Here is an 18,191-nt window from a genome sequence, read left to right as displayed (position 1 = left end):
TTTTCTACATTGTAGAATAATAGTAAAGACATCAAACCTATGAAATAACACATATGGAATCATAAAGTAAACAAAAAAGTGTTAAACAAATGAAAATATATTGTATATTTGAGCTTCTTCAAATAGCCCCCCTTTTCCTTGATGACAGCTTAGCACATTCTTGGCATTATATGTGCAAAAGTACTATTTCACAACTCGATGAAACCTTCACTCTTGCGCAGACATTTAGAAACAAAACATGACAATTTGAAAAATAAGCCGCTGGAGTTTTTTTTGTGGGATTTAAGACGACTTTCGAGTAGTAAGACATGTATAAAAGCAACAGATACCATTCATAAGAAGGGGCTATAAGTGTCTTATATGGTGAGCTACCGAGTGGCTAGGACAGGCAAGCCCCATACTATTGTGGAGGACTTAATTCTTCCTGCTGCCGTGGATATGGCTGGGACAATGCTGGGGGAAAAGGCAAAAAAACTACACAGACAATGCCTTCATCAAACAACACTGTTTCACAATGCATCAGTGACATGGCAGGAGATGTTTTGAAACAATTACTGCTTCGCATACAAGCCAGTGAATTCTATGCGTTACAGCTGGATGAGTCAACATACGTGGAGGGCCTGGCACAGTTCCTGGTATATGTCCGTTACGTTTATGGGAGGGGGGGGTCAATTAAGGAAGACATCCTTTTCTGGAAACCAGGACAACAGGAGAGGATATTTTTAAAGTACTGGACAGCTTTGTGACATCAAATGGACTTTGGTGGTCAACCTGTGTTGGTATCTGTACTGATGATGCAAAAGCCATAACAGGGAGACATAGTGGAGTGGTAACGCGCGTGCAAGCAGTTGCTCCCGATGCCACTTGGGTACACTGCAGCATCCACCCAGAGGCTCTTGCTGCCAAAGGAATGCCTGACAGCTTGAAAGACGTTCTGAACACTACAGTGAAAATGGTTAACTTTGTTAAAGCAAGGCTCCTGAACTCTCGTGTATTTTCTGCACTATGCAATGATATGGGCAGTGACCATATAACGCTTTTACAATATACAGAAGTGCGCTGGTTATCTAGGGGCAAAGTATTGTCATGTTTTTTAAATTGAGAGACAAGGTTAACGTTTTCTTTTCTGACCATAATTTTCACTTGTCTGACCGCTTGCATGATGACAAGTTTCTCACACGACGGGCCTATCTGGGTGATGTTTTTTCTCGCCTGAATGATCAGAATCAAGGAATACAGGGACTCTCCGCAACTGTATTCAATGTGTGGGACAAAATTAAATTATTGATTATTATTATATTATTATTTGTGCCCTTGTTCTATAAGAGCTCATTGTCACTCGCCACGAGCCGGGTTGTGACAACTTACACTCATTCTTATGTTTAATAAATGTATCGTATTGTGCGTGTGGCACAAAAAACAACATTTGAGAGTGCGGTTTACGCAGCTAGAGGTTGAATGTTTGAAGGGGTACGGGATTATAAAAAGTTTGGGAACCACTGCCCTATACACTTCCGGATGAACCGTGTCGGAACCCGGAACATATCCCAGTCCGCGTGATCAAAACTTATCTTGAAGCATGGATTCCGATCGCTGCAGCTGTACATAGCCCATCTGTAAATAGCCCACCCAATCTACCTACTTTTCTGCTCTTTTGCACACCAGTATCTCTATTTACACATCATCATATGCTCATTTATCACTCCAGTGTTAATCTGCTAAATTGTAATAATTCGCTCCTATGGCCTATTTATTACCTACCTCATGCCTGTTGCACACATAGTTATAGTTACATTTAGCAAATTCGTAACATATTTTAAGAAATGGGTGATGGACATCCACAAATGTAATACACACCATACTAAATGGTGTGTCAGGGATTTACCTACATAATAATACGAAATGCTCTGAGACCAGGTTGGAACTACAGAGGTCACACTGTGAGGTGCCACTAGTTAGCTTCAGAAACAGGATGGGCAGGTTACAGTTTGCTTAAAAGAGCCTGCAGAGTTCTGGGGAAAAAGGATTGTGGACAAATAAAAACAAAGATAAACATTAATGATTAACATCAGAATGATGGCAAAAGGAAAGTGTGGGGTGGGGGAAGAAACTGTCCGGGGGGGCTGTTATGGTATGGCTTGGGCATGTATGGCTTGGGCATGTATGGCTTGGGGTGTTATGGCTTGGGCTGTTATGGCTTGGGTATGTATGGCTTCGGCATGTATGACTTGGGCTGTTATGGCTTGGGTATGTATGGCTTGGGTATGTATGACTTGGGCTGTTATGGCTTGGGCATGTATGGCTTGGGCTGTTATGGCTTGGGCTGTTATGGCTTGGGCTGTATGGCTTGGGTATGTATGGCTTGAGTATGTATGGCATGGGCTGTTATGGCTTGGGCATGTATGGCTTGGGCTGTTATGGCTTGGGCATGTATGGCTTGGGCTGTTATGGCTTGGGCTGTTATGGCTTGGGCTGTTATGGCTTGGGCATGTATGGCTTGGGCATGTATGGCTGCCACTGGAACTGGCTCACTTTTTCTTTTCTCCATTGATGATGTCACTGCTGACTGCAGCAGCCACATTAATTCTGAAGTGTACAGAAACGTATCGTCTGCTAACATATATTGTCTGCTAAAGTACAAGCAAATGCCTCCAAAACTCATTGGACGGCGCTTCATCATTACAGCAAGACAATGATCCCGAACATGTAGCCATAGCAACTAGGGAGTTTTTTCAGCGCCCCCCCCAACAAAAAGTAAAGTTCTTTACTGGCGAAGACAATCTCCAGATTTACATCCAATTGAACATGCATTTCATTTGCTGAAGATGAGACATCAGGCAAAAATACTTAAAATCAAAAGAAAACTACTGGCTACAGACCTGTCAGGGCGTCACCAGTGAAGATTCCGTCTTGGTGGGGTCAAATGGGTTGCAGACTTCAGTCAGTTATTGGATGCAAAGGATCAAATACTAAACAGTGCTTCATTTGGACCTTCTATGAATCATTTGGACCTTTTATATGAATCGTTTGGACCTATTATATGAATCATTTGGACCTTTATATGAATAATTTGGACCTTTAATATGAATCATTTGGGCCTTTTATATGAATCATTTGGACCTTATATGAATCGTTTGGACCTTATATGAATCATTTGGACCTTATATGAATCATTTGGGCCTTTTTATATGAATCGTTTGGACCTTTTTATATGAATCATTTGGGCCTTTTTATATGAATCATTTGGACCTTTATATGAATCATTTGGACCTTTATATGAATCATTTGAACCTTATATGAATCATTTGAACCTTATATGAATCATTTGGCCCCTTGCAACATGTAAAGTGTTGGTCCCATGTTTCATGAGCTGAAATAAAAGATCCCAGAAATGTTCCATACACACAAACAGCTTATTTCTCTCAAATTTTGTCCACAAATGTGTTTACATCCCTGTTAGTGAGCATTTCTCCTTTGCCAAGATAACCCATCCACCTGACAGGTGTGCTATATCAAGAAGCTGATTAAACGGCATGATCATTACAACGGTGCACCTTGTGCTGGGGGACCATAAAAGACCACTCTAAAATGTGCAGTTTTGTCACACAACACAATACCACAGATGTCTGCATTTTCACCAGACATGTCACCTATTGAGCATGTTTGGGATGCTCTGGATCGACGTGTACGACAGCGTGTTCCAGTTCAACTTCACTCAGCCAATTGAAGAGGAGTGGGACAACATTCCACAGGCCATAATCACCAGCCTGATCAACTCCATGTGAAGGAGATGTGTCGCACTGTATGAGGCAAATGGTCACACCAGATACTGACTGGTTTTCTGATCCACGTCTTTATTTATTTGTATTTATTTATCTGACCAACAGATGCATATCTATATTCCCAGTCGTGTTAAATCCATAATTTTATTATTGTTTTTTTTTACTGATTATATACATACAGTACCAGTCAAAAGTTTGGACACACCTACCCATTCCAGGGTTTTTTAAAGTTACAAGCAACGTGAAAACCCGCCTGCCAAAATAACACAGTTGGTTAGGAGCATGTAAAACATCAGCCATCCCCTCTGGCACCATTCTACATCTGTATCAAGGCTGTATAAATAACCTCTGCTCCTCCTCTCCCTCCCTTCAGACTCCCTGCAGCTCTCTGTCTCTGAAGAGGAGGTTCCCCCTGAGCAGCAGCACTGTGAGCAGGAGTGGAGCCCCAGTCTGGGGCAGGAGGACCCAGAGCCCACACAGATTAAAGAGGAACAGGAGGAAGTCAAGACCAGTCAGGAGGAAGCGCAGATTCAAGGGTTGGAGGCTGATATCATAGGGTTCATTTTCTCTCCTTCCTGTGTAAAAAGTGAATGTGATCAGGAGGACCAAACCAAGACTGTGGAGAACAGAGAGAGTGACTCTGAACCAGTGGATCTCAAACCTTTTGGCACTGTGACCCACATTAAGGGTCTCTACATTCCCTGTGACCCTCCAGATAATCAAAACAGTGCCTCCAGCCACAGTTCAGCTGTAAGCAGTGACACAGTAGGACTTGATAGCAGCCCACCATTGGAGAAACACCTGACCAAACCCAGCACTACATCGAGAAAAACTCACAGCTGCTGTGACTGTGGTGAAGCGTTTGCTCTGAAAGCTGACCTGCAGAGACATGTGACTCTCACCAAGAAGAGACCCAGTGAATGTAGATTCTGCAAAAAACGCTACAACTCCACCTGTAAACTGAAGGCCCATGTCCGACTCTGTCACAGTGGGAAACCCTGCACCTGCCCTGTTTGTGGAAAGATCTTCAAACAAAAAGGGCATCTGTCCAGGCACATGAGGATTCACACAGGAGAGAAACCGTTCAGTTGTGGTGACTGTGGGAAAAGCTTCCGTCTGAAGGGGCATCTAACCAGGCACAAACTAATTCACACAGGGGAAAATCCATTTAGCTGTGGTGACTGTGGGAAAAGATTCAGTCTCAAGCAGCATCTAACCAGGCACAAACTGATTCACACAGGAGAGAAACCTTTTAGCTGTGGCGACTGCGGGAAAAGCTTCAATCTCAAGAAGACACTAACTGAACATATACGGACTCATACAGGAGAGAAACCTTTTAGCTGTGGTGATTGTGGAAAAAGCTTTAGTGTCAAGAAGACACTAATTGAACATATACGGACTCACACAGGAGAGAAGCCATATAGCTGTGGTGACTGTGGGAAAAGCTTCAGTGTCAATAGGAACCTAACTAAGCACAAACTGACTCACACAGGAGAGAAACAACATGGCTGCTCAGTGTGTGGTAAAAGATTCATTCAGAAGACTAATCTGCTGAGGCATGTCAAAAACAACCACAAAGAATAAAAACAAGACAAAGGAACAAAGAAAGTAAATGAGGACACAGAGCGGGGACTAAGAGAGTATTGAGATACACCTGTGGACCAACTCTAGCTGGTCCTCCTGATCCTGCTCAGTCCAATGTCACAGTAATGATATAATGGGGCTGTTGTCTGAACCTAACAGGTAATGTAGCTACTCTTTGTGTATGAAATGGACAATCTGCAGTTCAGACAACAACCACTTTTTAGGTGAACAACTGAGGGATGGTGTTGGAGAGTTGTGAACACTCAAATTCATAGACGGATATCAAATTTGCCTGGTGCTACTTTGTTCCATAAAGGTACCATCAGAGGTGTACACTACAATGCAAGATTTAGTTAGCTAGAGATTTAGTTAGCTAGAGATTTAGTTAGCTAGAGATTTAGTTAGCTAGTTAACTAAATAAACTTTGTATGGAGAAAGATAAACACCAAATGGGCGTGGTCTAATTGACCTAACAACGTAACAACGTACGTGTAGATTTCTTAATGAACCAGAAGATCTCTAGGTATTTCTGGTTGCTCATCAAAGTTATCTGTTTCATTGACCCTGCTTTGTAGTGTACCCATCTGCAGTTCAAACAAGAACAAAGTGGGAAACCTGCCACTGTTTTGGTAAACAACTGAGGGAAAGGGGTTGGAGAAATGTAAATATTCAGACAGATCTTTGGATGCCAGGACTGATCAAAATAATAGTTGTAACCATATTATGTGGCTATACAGTGTTTGGTTGCCATGTTAGGTTCATATGTTTTGTGTTCTGGTGGGGTATGACTGTCCAAAGTCCAACATTCGATGTACCAATCACAGATTTCCCCTTAAAAAAACCCTAGAGTTGATTGAGGCACCTGTGCATCACACGGCAACGTCATTTTGAATATAGAATAGCTCCCTGTGTATTTATTATAGTGGCTGCAGCTCAATCCCGTCTTTCCGCCGACATGAAGTTTGCAGCCGTTCCATAACACGGGGCTTGTGAAAAGCGGCCTTTTTCTACACGTGAGAAGCTGTGGGAGAAAATATTCACAGAATCATGTGTTCAACCCAAAACCGTGAGAGCTACAATCTAATGTCACTAATATCGAAAGGAGAGACTTTGATTGGCTCTATGACATCAACAAGTTTACAGCAGTCCTCTGAACTCTGTCGCGGACTACGTCATTTCAAAGAGGTGTCACAAAACCGACTGTCCCGACCAAACCGTTAGCGATACAAACAAATGTCACCAATATTCAGTGGTGTAAAGTACTTAGGTAAAAGTACTTTAAAGTATTAATTAAGTTGTTTTTTGGGGGGTATCTGTACTTTACTATTTATATTTTTGACAACTTTTACTTCACTACATTCCTAGTGAAAATAATGTACACGGTCAAATTCGCGCACTTATCAAGAGAACACGTGGTCATCCCTACTGCCTCTGATCTGGCAGACTCACTAAATATAAATGCAGTGCTTGTAAATAATGTCGGAGTGTTGGAGTGTGCCCCTGGCTATCCGTAAAAAACAAAAACAGGAAATGGTGCCGTCTGCTTTGCTTAGTATAAGGAATTTGAAATTATTTATACTTTTACTTTTGGTACATAAGTATATTTAGAACCAAATACTTTTAGACTTTTACTCAAGTAGTATTTTACTGGGTGACTTTCACTTTTTACTTGAGTCATTTTCTATTAAGGTATCTTTACTTTTACTCAAGTTTGACAATTGGGTTCTTTTTCCACCACTGCCAATATTGAAAACTCTCACGAATGCGAAGTTGTCTGTTGTTGTGCTTGACAACACACACAAGCTCCAGAGGAGTCGTCTGAAGGTAACCCAGGTAACCCAGTACCAGGCTGTAAAAAGTGCATAGGGTATAATGTGTAAAAATAAAGAAAAACCCTTGAATGAGTAGGTGTGTCCAAACTTTTGACTGGTACTGTATATATACACACATACAATGCATTCGGGAAGTATTCAGACCCCTCGACCTTCTCCACATTTTGTTACGTTAGTCTTATTCTAAAATTGATTTAAATACATGTTTTTCCTCATCAATCTACACACAATACCCCATAATGACATCACAATACCCCATAATGACATCACAATACCCCATAATGACATCACAATACCCCATAATGACATCACAATACCCCATAATGACATCACAATACCCCATAATGACATCACAATACCCCATAATGACATCACAATACCCCATAATGACGAAGCAAAAATAGGTTTAGACATTTTTGCAAATGTAAAAATGCCTTATTTACATAAGTATTCAGACCCTTTGCTATGAGACTTGAAGTTGAGCTCAGGTGCATCCGTTTTCCATTGATCATCCTTGAGATGTTTCTACAACTTGATTGGAGTCCACCTGTGATAAATTCAATTGATTGGACATGATTTGGAAAGGCACACACCTGTCTACAGTACCAGTCAAAAGTCTGGACACACCTACTCAATCAAGAGTTTTTCTTTATTTTGACTATTTTCTACATTGTAGAATAATAGCGACATACCTGACCTGTGCAGCGACATACTCAACCCAAATGAAATGGTAGATGTGATATTTCAGTTTAAAATTTTTATTTTACATTTCAAAAAAAAGTTTTTGCTTTGTCATTATGGGGTATTGTGTAGATTGATGAGGGGGAAAAAACAATTTAATACATTTTGGAACAAGGCTGTAACTTTTTAAAAAATTGGAAAAAGTCAAGGGGTCTGAATACTTTCCGAATGCACTGTATATCTCCTAGTTATAGAACAGACACCTTCAAAACCTTGTTCCTTATGATTTATTTTTTGACTGTCTCTTTTTTTGCCATTTTTGAATGTGTTATTCAATGCGTTTATCTGGGCTATAGCAGAAAAGGACAAATTCTGTTTCATCAAATATTATTTATTTTTATACCTACAGGGTTCCTAAAATTCAAAATCAATCTTAAAACAATTCCATAATGTATGTTAGCTTAGTAGAGATTGATATCTAAGTGCTGAGACCTAAAGGGTTAACATGGTCCCGATAGAAACTCCTCTCAACCTGCTTCCTCGTTCTGAACTATTGCTCAACTTACAGTATCAGTGCAGTAATAGCACCAAGCGACCACTAGATGGGGGTGTAGGACCACTACATAAGGAAGTGCAGTGTCCTCTACTGTGTAGTATAGTTGTAGTCAACACAGAACTAGGCTTCTGCAGCCACAGACGAGCTTTACGAGTCAACATATCTACTGCATTTTACACTGTAATTTAATCTCACGCTAACACAGTGTAATTGTGTGTGTGAGTGAAAAAGAGAGAGGGAACGTTGTGTGTGTATGTGTGTGTGTGTGTGTACGCTCCGATACAATGTGTCTTTGTGAGTCCTTGGCATGCTGTCAGAAATGTTTGGATATCAGTGAAAGGAGAGAGTGAATGAGACAAAGAGAGAGGAAGGGCGGTGAAAGAGGGAGGGAGAGAAAGTGAAAGACGGGAGGGAGGGAAAGAGTGAAAGACGGGAGAGAGAGAGAGGGAGAGAGAGAGAGAGGGAGGGAGGGAAAGAGAGTGAAAGACAGGAGGGAGCGAGCAAGAGAGGGAGGGAGAGAGAGTGAAAGACGGGAGAGAGGGAGGGAGGGCGGGAGAGAAAGCGGGAAGGAAGGCTTTCATAATTACCTCATACATCTCTCCCTCTTCTTTCCATGTTTGTCCTCATCTTCATCTTCCTCTCTCTTCATAACCTAATTTAACGACTTTCAAATTATGCTTCCTTTAATCTCTCTCCTCCCCTCTTTTCTCTCTCTCCTCTCTTCTCTCTCTCCTCTCTTCTCTCTCCTCTCTTTTCCCTCTCTCCCTCCCACCCTCTCTTCTCCCCCCCATCTCTATCCCCCCTCATCCTCTCTGTCACCCTCTCTCTGACCTTCAGTCACTAATCAGGCCAATAGGGAACATGGCCACAGGGCACAGCTGTGTTTGTCAGTGTGTCTTTACTCTCATCACAATATATTGATAGTTGGCAGAAACAAAAGGTTAGTATAAAGAATAGACTATTAATAAGTTTCTCGGATAATTTAGTGTATATTTCCTTTGGGAACAGACCACCTGCTGTGAGTCTCAAATGGAACCCTATTCCCGATGTAGTGCACTACTTTTGACCAGGGCCTATAGGACTCTGGTCAAACGTAGTGCACTATATATAGGGGATAGAGAGCCATTTGGAACACGGCCGTGTTGTAGAGGCTGAAGTAGGGAAAGTGATTAGAGGGGACTGACACTTATCAGTTAATACCAGGCTCTAGAGGGAGAGAGAGAGAGAGAGAGAGAGAGAGAGAGAGAGAGCGGGAGAGAGAGAGAGAGAGAGCGGGAGAGGGAGAGAGCGGGAGAGAGGAGAGAGTGAATGGGACTATTGCCACCACAGGTGTCCACTCTTCAATGTGGCCTTCCAACACACATGTCTGGAGGATGGGAAGGTGTGTGTGTGTGTGTGTCAGGGGGCTGGTGCACTCTGTTCCGGGTAGGAGAGAGAGGGAAGTTCTTTTAAATGTATGTTTATTTTTAAGGGGAGAGGGAAGTGAGACTGTTTGGCACCTACCTTATGGTAGTCATGTTGGGTTTTAACACATTGGGTTATCTAATGAACTATAACCCATCTATATCATTTCTATTTATTTTCTGGTTATTGTTAATAATAATGTATTTACATATCTAACATTTATTTATTTTTAATACTGAATTATAGAAGTTATAAATGAGACAATGCAATGCAAACAATCTTTTATTTCACCCCACCTATCATCAACACAATGGAAAATACAAGATAAACAAGACAGATGTACTGGGCCCAGCACCGGTCCACTACATACATTTACACTGTGAGCAGTGTAGCTCGTCCCTGCACGTGTTGGTTCCAACCTTAAAAATAACAACAAAGAAAGTTAACAGGTCTGTTAGAAGTGACTGTCACACTCTCTGGATAAGGGAAGCATTTTCACTGATAGGACAGGTGGACTACATTGTAGAAAATGTTCTCATCACAGTACAGTATGTGTAATCATTTAGCGTGTATAGTTACAATTTGAATGAGGAGTGTATAATTTCCATTCTGTATGATGATGGAGGCAAGATTGTCTTACCATTAGAAGTGTTTTAGCATCCTCTGCCAGGTCACTCGTTGGCCTCTTCGTTCTCTCTGGAAGACAACTCATGATGTCACTTAGTCACAGCATGTCACCCCTACAACACAGAAGATATATCTACGGGTGACGAGATAGAGATGCTCATTGATGACGTTTAAAACTTTTATCAAAAAGACATAAATAAAAAATGGCCCTGTCTGTCATTTTACATGCAGTACAGTAGTGAGTGCATACATTTCAATAATGGTTCCTTGTGGGAATCGAACCCACAACCCTGGCACTGCGAGTGTCATGCTCTACCAACTGAGCCACACGGGACTGTCCTAACCTGTCAGCAGTCAGTGCAGCACACTGGGAATGAAGTTATTGAGGAATGGTACGAGTTAGAGGAGGAGGACATCTCAAGCACTGTGGTTTGTGGGGACAACTTGAGGTTCAGTGCCTTCCTTGGCTACCTGAAAAACCAATGCAAAGCACTTTGTGGATTTCAATGGAATAACAACCAATGTAAAACAATTCATACATTTCAATGTAATAGCTAGCTGGTTTCTGAGCCAATGATTTATATAAACACTAGATGACTGACAGGGGGCGCTGTTTGGAAGCCAACTCCATCTTGGCATTCCTCCTCCTCTTCCTCCTCCATTGTAAAAAGTATTTTAGAAGATTTTGAAGTCCTTTATTAATACCTACATTTGTTGTTGCTTATCCTCTTACAGACATTTTAATGCACCTTTTTTTAATTTTTACAATTAATTATATTATGTGAAGCTAAACATTAAAAATAAAAAACGTTTTCCTTAAAGACGTCTTCCAGTGATTTTTTTACTTTGCATTCAAGGAGTTGGTTTGATGGGAAGTGGTGATGTCATTGCCTGAGGACCAATAGAGAACAAAAGAGGAAAGCCCCCCCCCTCCACTTGTGATGTCATGAGTTACCTGGACAACCTATTGAGATGTGCCCTTTGTTAAGTAAATCAGGTTCATGTGAGGTGAAAAGGAGACTGGAGGGCCACTTTCAAGTACATTTTTCGAAAGTTGTAATGTTAGCACAAGCCTCTGTCATATGGACACTGCTGATGTACCGTGAGCCATTGGCGGCTAAAGAAACGAGCGCGTGGAATTCAGGACAATGCAGCAGTAGGCCTCCTACTGGACACACAAGCAGTCTTGTCCCACGATGGTATCTACAGTCTTGTCCCACGATGGTATCTACAGTCTTGTCCCATTGCTGCAATTCCCGTACAGACTCAGGAGAGGCAAAGGTCAAGAGCCATGCATCCTCTGAAACACAACCCAGCCAAGCTGCTTCTTGACACAATGCCCACTTAACCTGCTGCACCAATGTGTCACTGTACACCAACAACATCAGCATCCATTCTGCCAAGCAGCCACAGGAGTTGCTAGTGCGCAATGGGACAAGAACATCCCTGCCGGCCAAACCCTCCACTAACTCGGACAATTGTGCACCGCCCCATGGGTATCCCGATTGGCTGCAACAGAGCCTGGACTCGAACCAGGATCTCTAGTGGCACAGCTAGTACTGCGATGCAGTGCCTTGTGCCACTCAGGAGGCCCCAATGTAATTTCATTGAATTCATTGAATTAAATAGCGAACTAGCCTATTCCGGGCCCTCAGAGTTTCCCTCAACCAGTGAGCTCGGGTTCGACACAGCTGATATTGTGTAAGGGCTAAAGTGTTCAGGTATTTCATGATGTTTCCTCTGGATATATGGGATCCTCAGAGACATTTGTGCTCTTTCACACTGAAGCCTGGTGATTATCAACTATTATCAGTCACAATAAAAAAAATTTTTGAATGACTTTGTTGACTTCCATGCTGACCAAACCGCACAGGGGCGTGTCCATGTGCATATCAAAACCAAACTCTGAACCAATGATATTCATTTGGGGTTAAACATTTTGCTTCTTTGTTGTTGTTGTTGTTTTTACACATAAATGATGGTTATGAAATAAACCAAAACGTGTTTCTCACAAGTGTTGCAGGTTGTGAACTCTGCAAATAACGTTTCCACTCCGAGAATGAGAACAGAAAATGACTTCATTAAAACATGCATGAACAGAAATGAATGTAACCAAATGATGGGGATTAATGGTACATGTACTACTGGTGACATAATGGGGTAATGGTGTAATGGGGCAATGGGGTAATGATGTAATGGGTAATGATGTAATGGGTAATGGGGTAATGATGTAATGGTGTAATGATGTAATGGGGTAATGGTGTAATGGTGTAATGATGTAATGGGGTAATGGTGTAACGGGGTAATGGTGGTAATGATGTAACGGGGTAATGGTGCAATGAGGTAATGGTGCAATGGTGCAATGGTGTAACAGGGTAATGGTGTAACGGGGTAATGGTGTAATGGTGGTAATGGGGTAATGGTGTAATGGGGAATTGATACAAATAAACAATCAAAAGGCGAACAATTCACATGAAACAATAAATGAGTAAGAATTGGCGGGGAAACAGCTCAGCCATTCTGGAGAGAGACACGTTTATATCTTCACCACAGGCACCTCCCCCTTCTTCTTGTCATAACATTTCAAATTGTTTCTACTCAAGACCCATCATCTTCATATTTTAGAGGCTTTTCACTGACAGCAGCAACTCTCATAATCAGCTAGGTCTATTGCCACTTCCGCTGCTCAAGTAGGCATATTAGGCTTGTTATTTAAAACCAAACAGACATTAAAAAAAAAAAAGAAGCCAATGATCCTCCGTGGCTAAGTCATGCTCTCTGGTGAAGTAATTTGACATATTTAATTTATTTCTGTATAGACAGGAATACATCTATAATTTTGGGCAGATACTTTAAAGGAAGTTTAGCGATCCCCATAATAGCTGATATTCCCGTGTGGCTCAGTTGGTAGAGCAGAGTACTTGCACTGCCAGGGTTGTGGGTTCGATTCCTGCAGGGACCAGTATGAAAATGTCTGCATTCACTACTGTATATTGCACTGGATAAGAGCATTTGTTAAATTATGTAAATGTATGTTTTTGTCAGGTCTCAATTAAGCCAATGCAACAGCCTGTTTTCAAAAACGGTAGGCTACCACATGGATTGGCATTAATAAAAGTGCATTGTGGCGGACAATGTCTAGGCTACTATTCTATTTTGGAGGGGATCAGGATCGATGGGGTCTCGCCAAGGGCGGCATATCGCCCAAGACCAGACCTGCCGACGAAACACGCTACAGCATAGCTGACATTCTTTATGGGGTGTTGTAGGAGGCAGCGTGCATGAGAACGGATCACTTCGTGTTAGCTGGCAGTTTGAGCGCGTTAAAAACTCCAACGTTCTTGCCACGCTTCAGCGTAAAGTCCCCAACGCACAGAACACGCCTCAAATAAAAAAAATGGAATGACCGCGTCTGTCTGTCTGAAAAGAAGACAGAGTAGAGAAAAAAACAAACCTTTTTTTCCCTCACTGAATCTCTCCTTCCTTCTCGCTCTGTCCTGCGTGCTCCCCCCTTTCTCAAAAACATGAAGGAAGAAAGATTAGAATCCGGCTGGACGAGTGTGGAGAAGGGAAAGTTTGAGGACAGCTTTTAAAAGAAAACGAAAGAGAGAGAGGGAGACAATAATAGGCGGATGGAATGAAGATAGGCTGCTTTACAGCCATTCAACGCAATTAAACGAGACATACGCGCTGCGCACAAGAACGCAGTTACTCGACTCTTCTCAACGTGAGACTTTTAGAATTATTTTAGGATAGCTGAATACTCAAACCTCGACTATTAAGAGACACATAATCGTATTTACTAAGTCCTAGAGCTGCAAGGCACAGCTCATCCCGGAAAAGGACTTAGCCCCGAGGACCAAGGGGCAGTGACTAGGGCAGGTCGCCGCACCCGGAGTTTAGGCGTTGCCACACGGCGTTGACCCGGAGCCATGGCAGGGGCGAAACCCGGAGTCCACGCTCTACAGCTCAAACCTGTGTCGGTTCACGACATACTAAAACGGGGGAGCAAGTTTATCAAATGGGACGAGGTTAGTAGCCTACCTATATATCCAAACGTGTGTGTGTGTATTCTTCTCGTATTTTCTCCCCGGCCACAAGTGGCATTCAAGCTCCATTCATTTAAAATATAATAGTAGCATAACTATTTGTGAATGTTTTATTGACAAATCTGTACTTTGTGGACATTACTGTGTAGAGCCATGTTGGTTGTGAGAGACAAAGTTGACTTTTGACACCAGTCAGAGCAGCCCAGAGGCTGTAGAACAGGCTCTACCTGGTCTCAGAGCATTTCGTATGATTCTGTACGTAAATCGCAGAGACTCCATTTAGTATATGTTACGTTTTGTATGGTTACATAAGATCAATGGTTACTTAACTAACCCAAGCCTTACCACTTTAACTCCTAAACTTAATCCTAACTTTAAACATAACCCCTAGCCTAGCTAACGTTAGTGAGCTAGCTAACATTAGCCACCTAGCTAGAATTTATAACATAATATTTCAAAATTCATAACATACACTACATGACCAAAAGTACCTGCTTGTCGAACATCTCATTCCAAAATCATGGGCATTAATATGGAGTTGGTCCCCCCTTTGCTGCTATAACAGCCTCTACTCTTCTGGGAAGGTTTTCCACTAGATGTTGGAACATTGCTGTGGGGACTTGCTTCCATTCAGCCAGAAGAGCATTAGTGAGGTCAGGTACCGATGTTGGGGCGATTAGGACTGGCTCGCAGTCGGCGTTCCAATTCATCCCAAAGGTGTTCGATGGGGTTGAGGTCAGGTACTGATGTTGGGGCAATTAGGACTGGCTCGCAGTCAGCGTTCCAATTCATCCCGAAGGTGTTCGATGGGGTTGAGGTCAGGTACTGATGTTGGGGCGATTAGGACTGGCTTGCAGTCGGTGTTCCAATTCATCCCAAAGGTGTTCGATGGGGTTGAGGTCTGGGCTTTGTGCAGGCCAGTCAAGTTCTTCCAAACAGATCTCAACAAACCATTTCTGTATAGACCTCGCTTTGTGCACGGGGGCATTGTCATGCTGAAATAGGAAAGGGCCTTCCCCAAACTGTTGCCACAAAGTTGGAAGCACAGAATCATCTAGAATGTAATTGTATGCTGTAGCATTAAGATTTCCCTTCACTTGAACTAAGGGGCCCGAACCATGAAAAAACGCCCCAGACCATTATTCATCCTCCACCAAACTTTACAGTTGGCACTATGCATTGGGGCAGGTAGCGTTCTCCTGGCATCCGCCAAACCCAGATTCATCGGTTGGACTGCTAGATGGTGAAGAGCGATTCATCACTCCAGAGAACGCTTTTCCACTACTCCAGACTCCAATGGCGGCGAGCTTTACACCACTCCAGCAGAAGCTTGGCCTTGCGCATGATGATCTTAGGCTTGTGTGGAAACCCATTTCATGAAGTTCCCGACGAACAGTTCTTGTGCTGACGTTGCTTCCAGAGGCAGTTTGGAACGCGGTAGTGAGTGTTGCAACCGAGGACAGACTATTTCCACACGCTACACGCTTCAGCACTCGGCGGTTCCGTTCTGTGAGCTTGTGTGGCCTACCACTTCGCGGCCGAGCCATTGTTGCTCCTAGCCATTTCCACTTAGCAATAGCAGAGCTTACAGTTGACCGGGGGCAGCTCTAGCGATGTCTCCAAAATTTGACGAACTGACTTGTCGGAAAGGTGGCATCCTATGACGGTGACGCGTTGAAAGTCACTGAGCTCTTCAGTGAAGCCAATGTTTGTCAATGGAGATTGCATGGCTGTGTGCTCGATTTTATACACATGTCAGCAACAGGTGTGGCTATAATAGATGAATCCACTAATTTGAAGTGGTGTCCACTTACTTTTTTGCGATGTAGTGTATAATACGAATTGTAATTTGTAACATATCATACGAAATGGGTGATGGACATTAATACATACCATATGAAACGTAACATATCACACCACACTGAACCAAAATATAAATGCAACATGCAACAATTTTCTAAGATTTGACTGAGTTACGGTTCATATGAGGAAATCAGTCAATTTAAATCAGTTCATTAGGAACTAATTTATGAATTTCACATGACTGGGAATACAGATATGCATCTGTTGGTCACAGATACCCCTTTTTAAAGAAAGGGGGCTACAACAAAAACGAGTTGGGGAAACGCTAGGCTACATGTCAACACACAGGGCTTGTCCCAAATGTGACCTTTTGACGTATCCCTATGGGTTCTGTTCAAAAGTAGTGCACCATATAGGAAGTAGGGTGCGATTTGGGACGCAAAGCCCATCTGCAGCTCCTGATAGGCCCAGCTCTGTTCTGTTTTGAATTCTTGTCAAGAAAGTTTTCGCTCAGGTTTTTTTTTTTTATGCCACGTTCAAAACAATCGAGAACTCTGGGGGGAAAAGACGAGCTCCGACTGGGGAAAAATCAATTTGAACGGTCATCCAACTCGGGAACTCGGGCCTCTTCTTAGAGCTCTGACTTTCCAGCCTGAAGATCACTGACCTCATGATTTGACCTTGAGTTTTTCAGACTTCCCAGTTGTTTTGAACGCAGCAAATGACACTGCTGCTATTGACCAACCCCCGGTTTTCTTTCCCACTTTTACGTTCTCTGTCTCTGCTCTGTTGACACGGGAATTCGAAAGACGTAGTATATGCCCAGACTAGAGTCAAACGTTGGCATGCATAGTAGTAATTCCTTGTTAAACTGACCATGACACTAGGTAAATTATGCATCAGTCGCCTTACTCTGTTTATCCTAATCGGCGTAAATTCAAAATCAAAGTAAGAATACGATTAAAACACAAGTTTTTATGAGCAATCTTTCAAATGATTAGGTCATGTAAAGACCTTTTTAAGCCGAGTTCCAGCGGTGTGTATTTGATCTGTACGTCTGTTAACACCAGCAGTTCAAGACTCTCTCTCTTTTGTGCAACTGAAGTGAGTTGGGAACAACTGAAAGCATCTTAGTTTGAAATAGTTTTCACATACAAACTTCATCTGTCCGAACTCAGAATCAAATGTTCTTCCCAAAAATGACACGATCAGTGTGGCAGAGCGTTTATATTGATCGGTGATTTTTTTCTGCGTTTATCATCAGTCCCATCAGGCAGCCTGATCTCAGATGTGTCCATGTAAACAGGAGTATTAGGGAAATTGTTGTGCTTGCAAAAGCATTTAAACGTTTTAAAACAAATTATTATATTAAAAAATCAGATTATCCACAATAAATCACATTATTGTGTGCAATGTAACCGACCGTAAGAGGTGAACCAGAATTTAGCCTCGGCTGAAACACCTACATGTGGTTGGTCACAACTGTATTTTAGACACCATTGTAGGACTATTTTAGTACTATTAGTGTCCCAGGTAGACAGGTATACAATCTGTACTTTAATAAAGCAAGACAAACAAGTTTTACAGAAAACCTGAGATCTGCCTCTCTCCTCCCTAATAGGTTTTCTTCCGCGTGTTTCACACCACCTCGCCTGGCAACCTGCTCGCATGGTAACCACCTCGCCTGGCAACCGTGGCCTGCGTGTGTGCGGGGGAGATATTTCGTTTAACTGTTAGTATTTTAGTCTTGGGCGCCTGAAGTACTTTACAACTTGTTTCATTAGAAAAACATATTTTTTGTAAACAGACACCAATACATCTCATGTCTGTATGGTGGACAGTCTCATGTCTGTATGGTGGAAGAGTTTATTAG

General features: G+C 42.3%; 2 protein-coding genes across 4 annotated transcripts in view; both read left to right on the top strand.

Annotated features, from left to right (window-relative positions):
* The window catches only part of LOC139561608 (zinc finger protein 721-like), a 66,736-nt gene extending 55,449 nt beyond the window's left edge, over positions 1 to 11,287 (top strand). Inside the window, exon 6 of the mRNA XM_071378828.1 lies at positions 4,156 to 11,287. Coding sequence (XP_071234929.1) covers positions 4,156 to 5,366 — 1,211 coding nt within the window. The 3' untranslated portion in view covers positions 5,367 to 11,287. The remainder of the gene's footprint in view (positions 1 to 4,155) is intronic.
* A 2,592-nt stretch (positions 11,288 to 13,879) lies between these two features.
* LOC139561427 (1-phosphatidylinositol 4,5-bisphosphate phosphodiesterase beta-3-like) overlaps positions 13,880 to 18,191 on the top strand; it is a 112,684-nt gene continuing 108,372 nt past the window's right edge. For 2 of the 3 annotated variants that reach the window (XM_071378505.1, XM_071378503.1), the window contains exon 1: positions 13,881 to 14,497. In XM_071378505.1, coding sequence (XP_071234606.1) covers positions 14,399 to 14,497 — 99 coding nt within the window. In that variant the 5' untranslated portion in view covers positions 13,881 to 14,398. Of the gene's footprint in view, positions 14,498 to 18,191 lie in introns of all 3 variants that reach the window. The other variant, XM_071378504.1, reaches the window with a different exon arrangement.

The sequence above is a fragment of the Salvelinus alpinus genome, chromosome 31 (genome assembly GCF_045679555.1).
Source record: "Salvelinus alpinus chromosome 31, SLU_Salpinus.1, whole genome shotgun sequence".
Lineage (NCBI taxonomy): Eukaryota > Metazoa > Chordata > Actinopteri > Salmoniformes > Salmonidae > Salvelinus > Salvelinus alpinus.
Note: the sequence above shows the minus strand (reverse complement) of the source record. Positions and strands in the feature narration are given on the sequence as shown.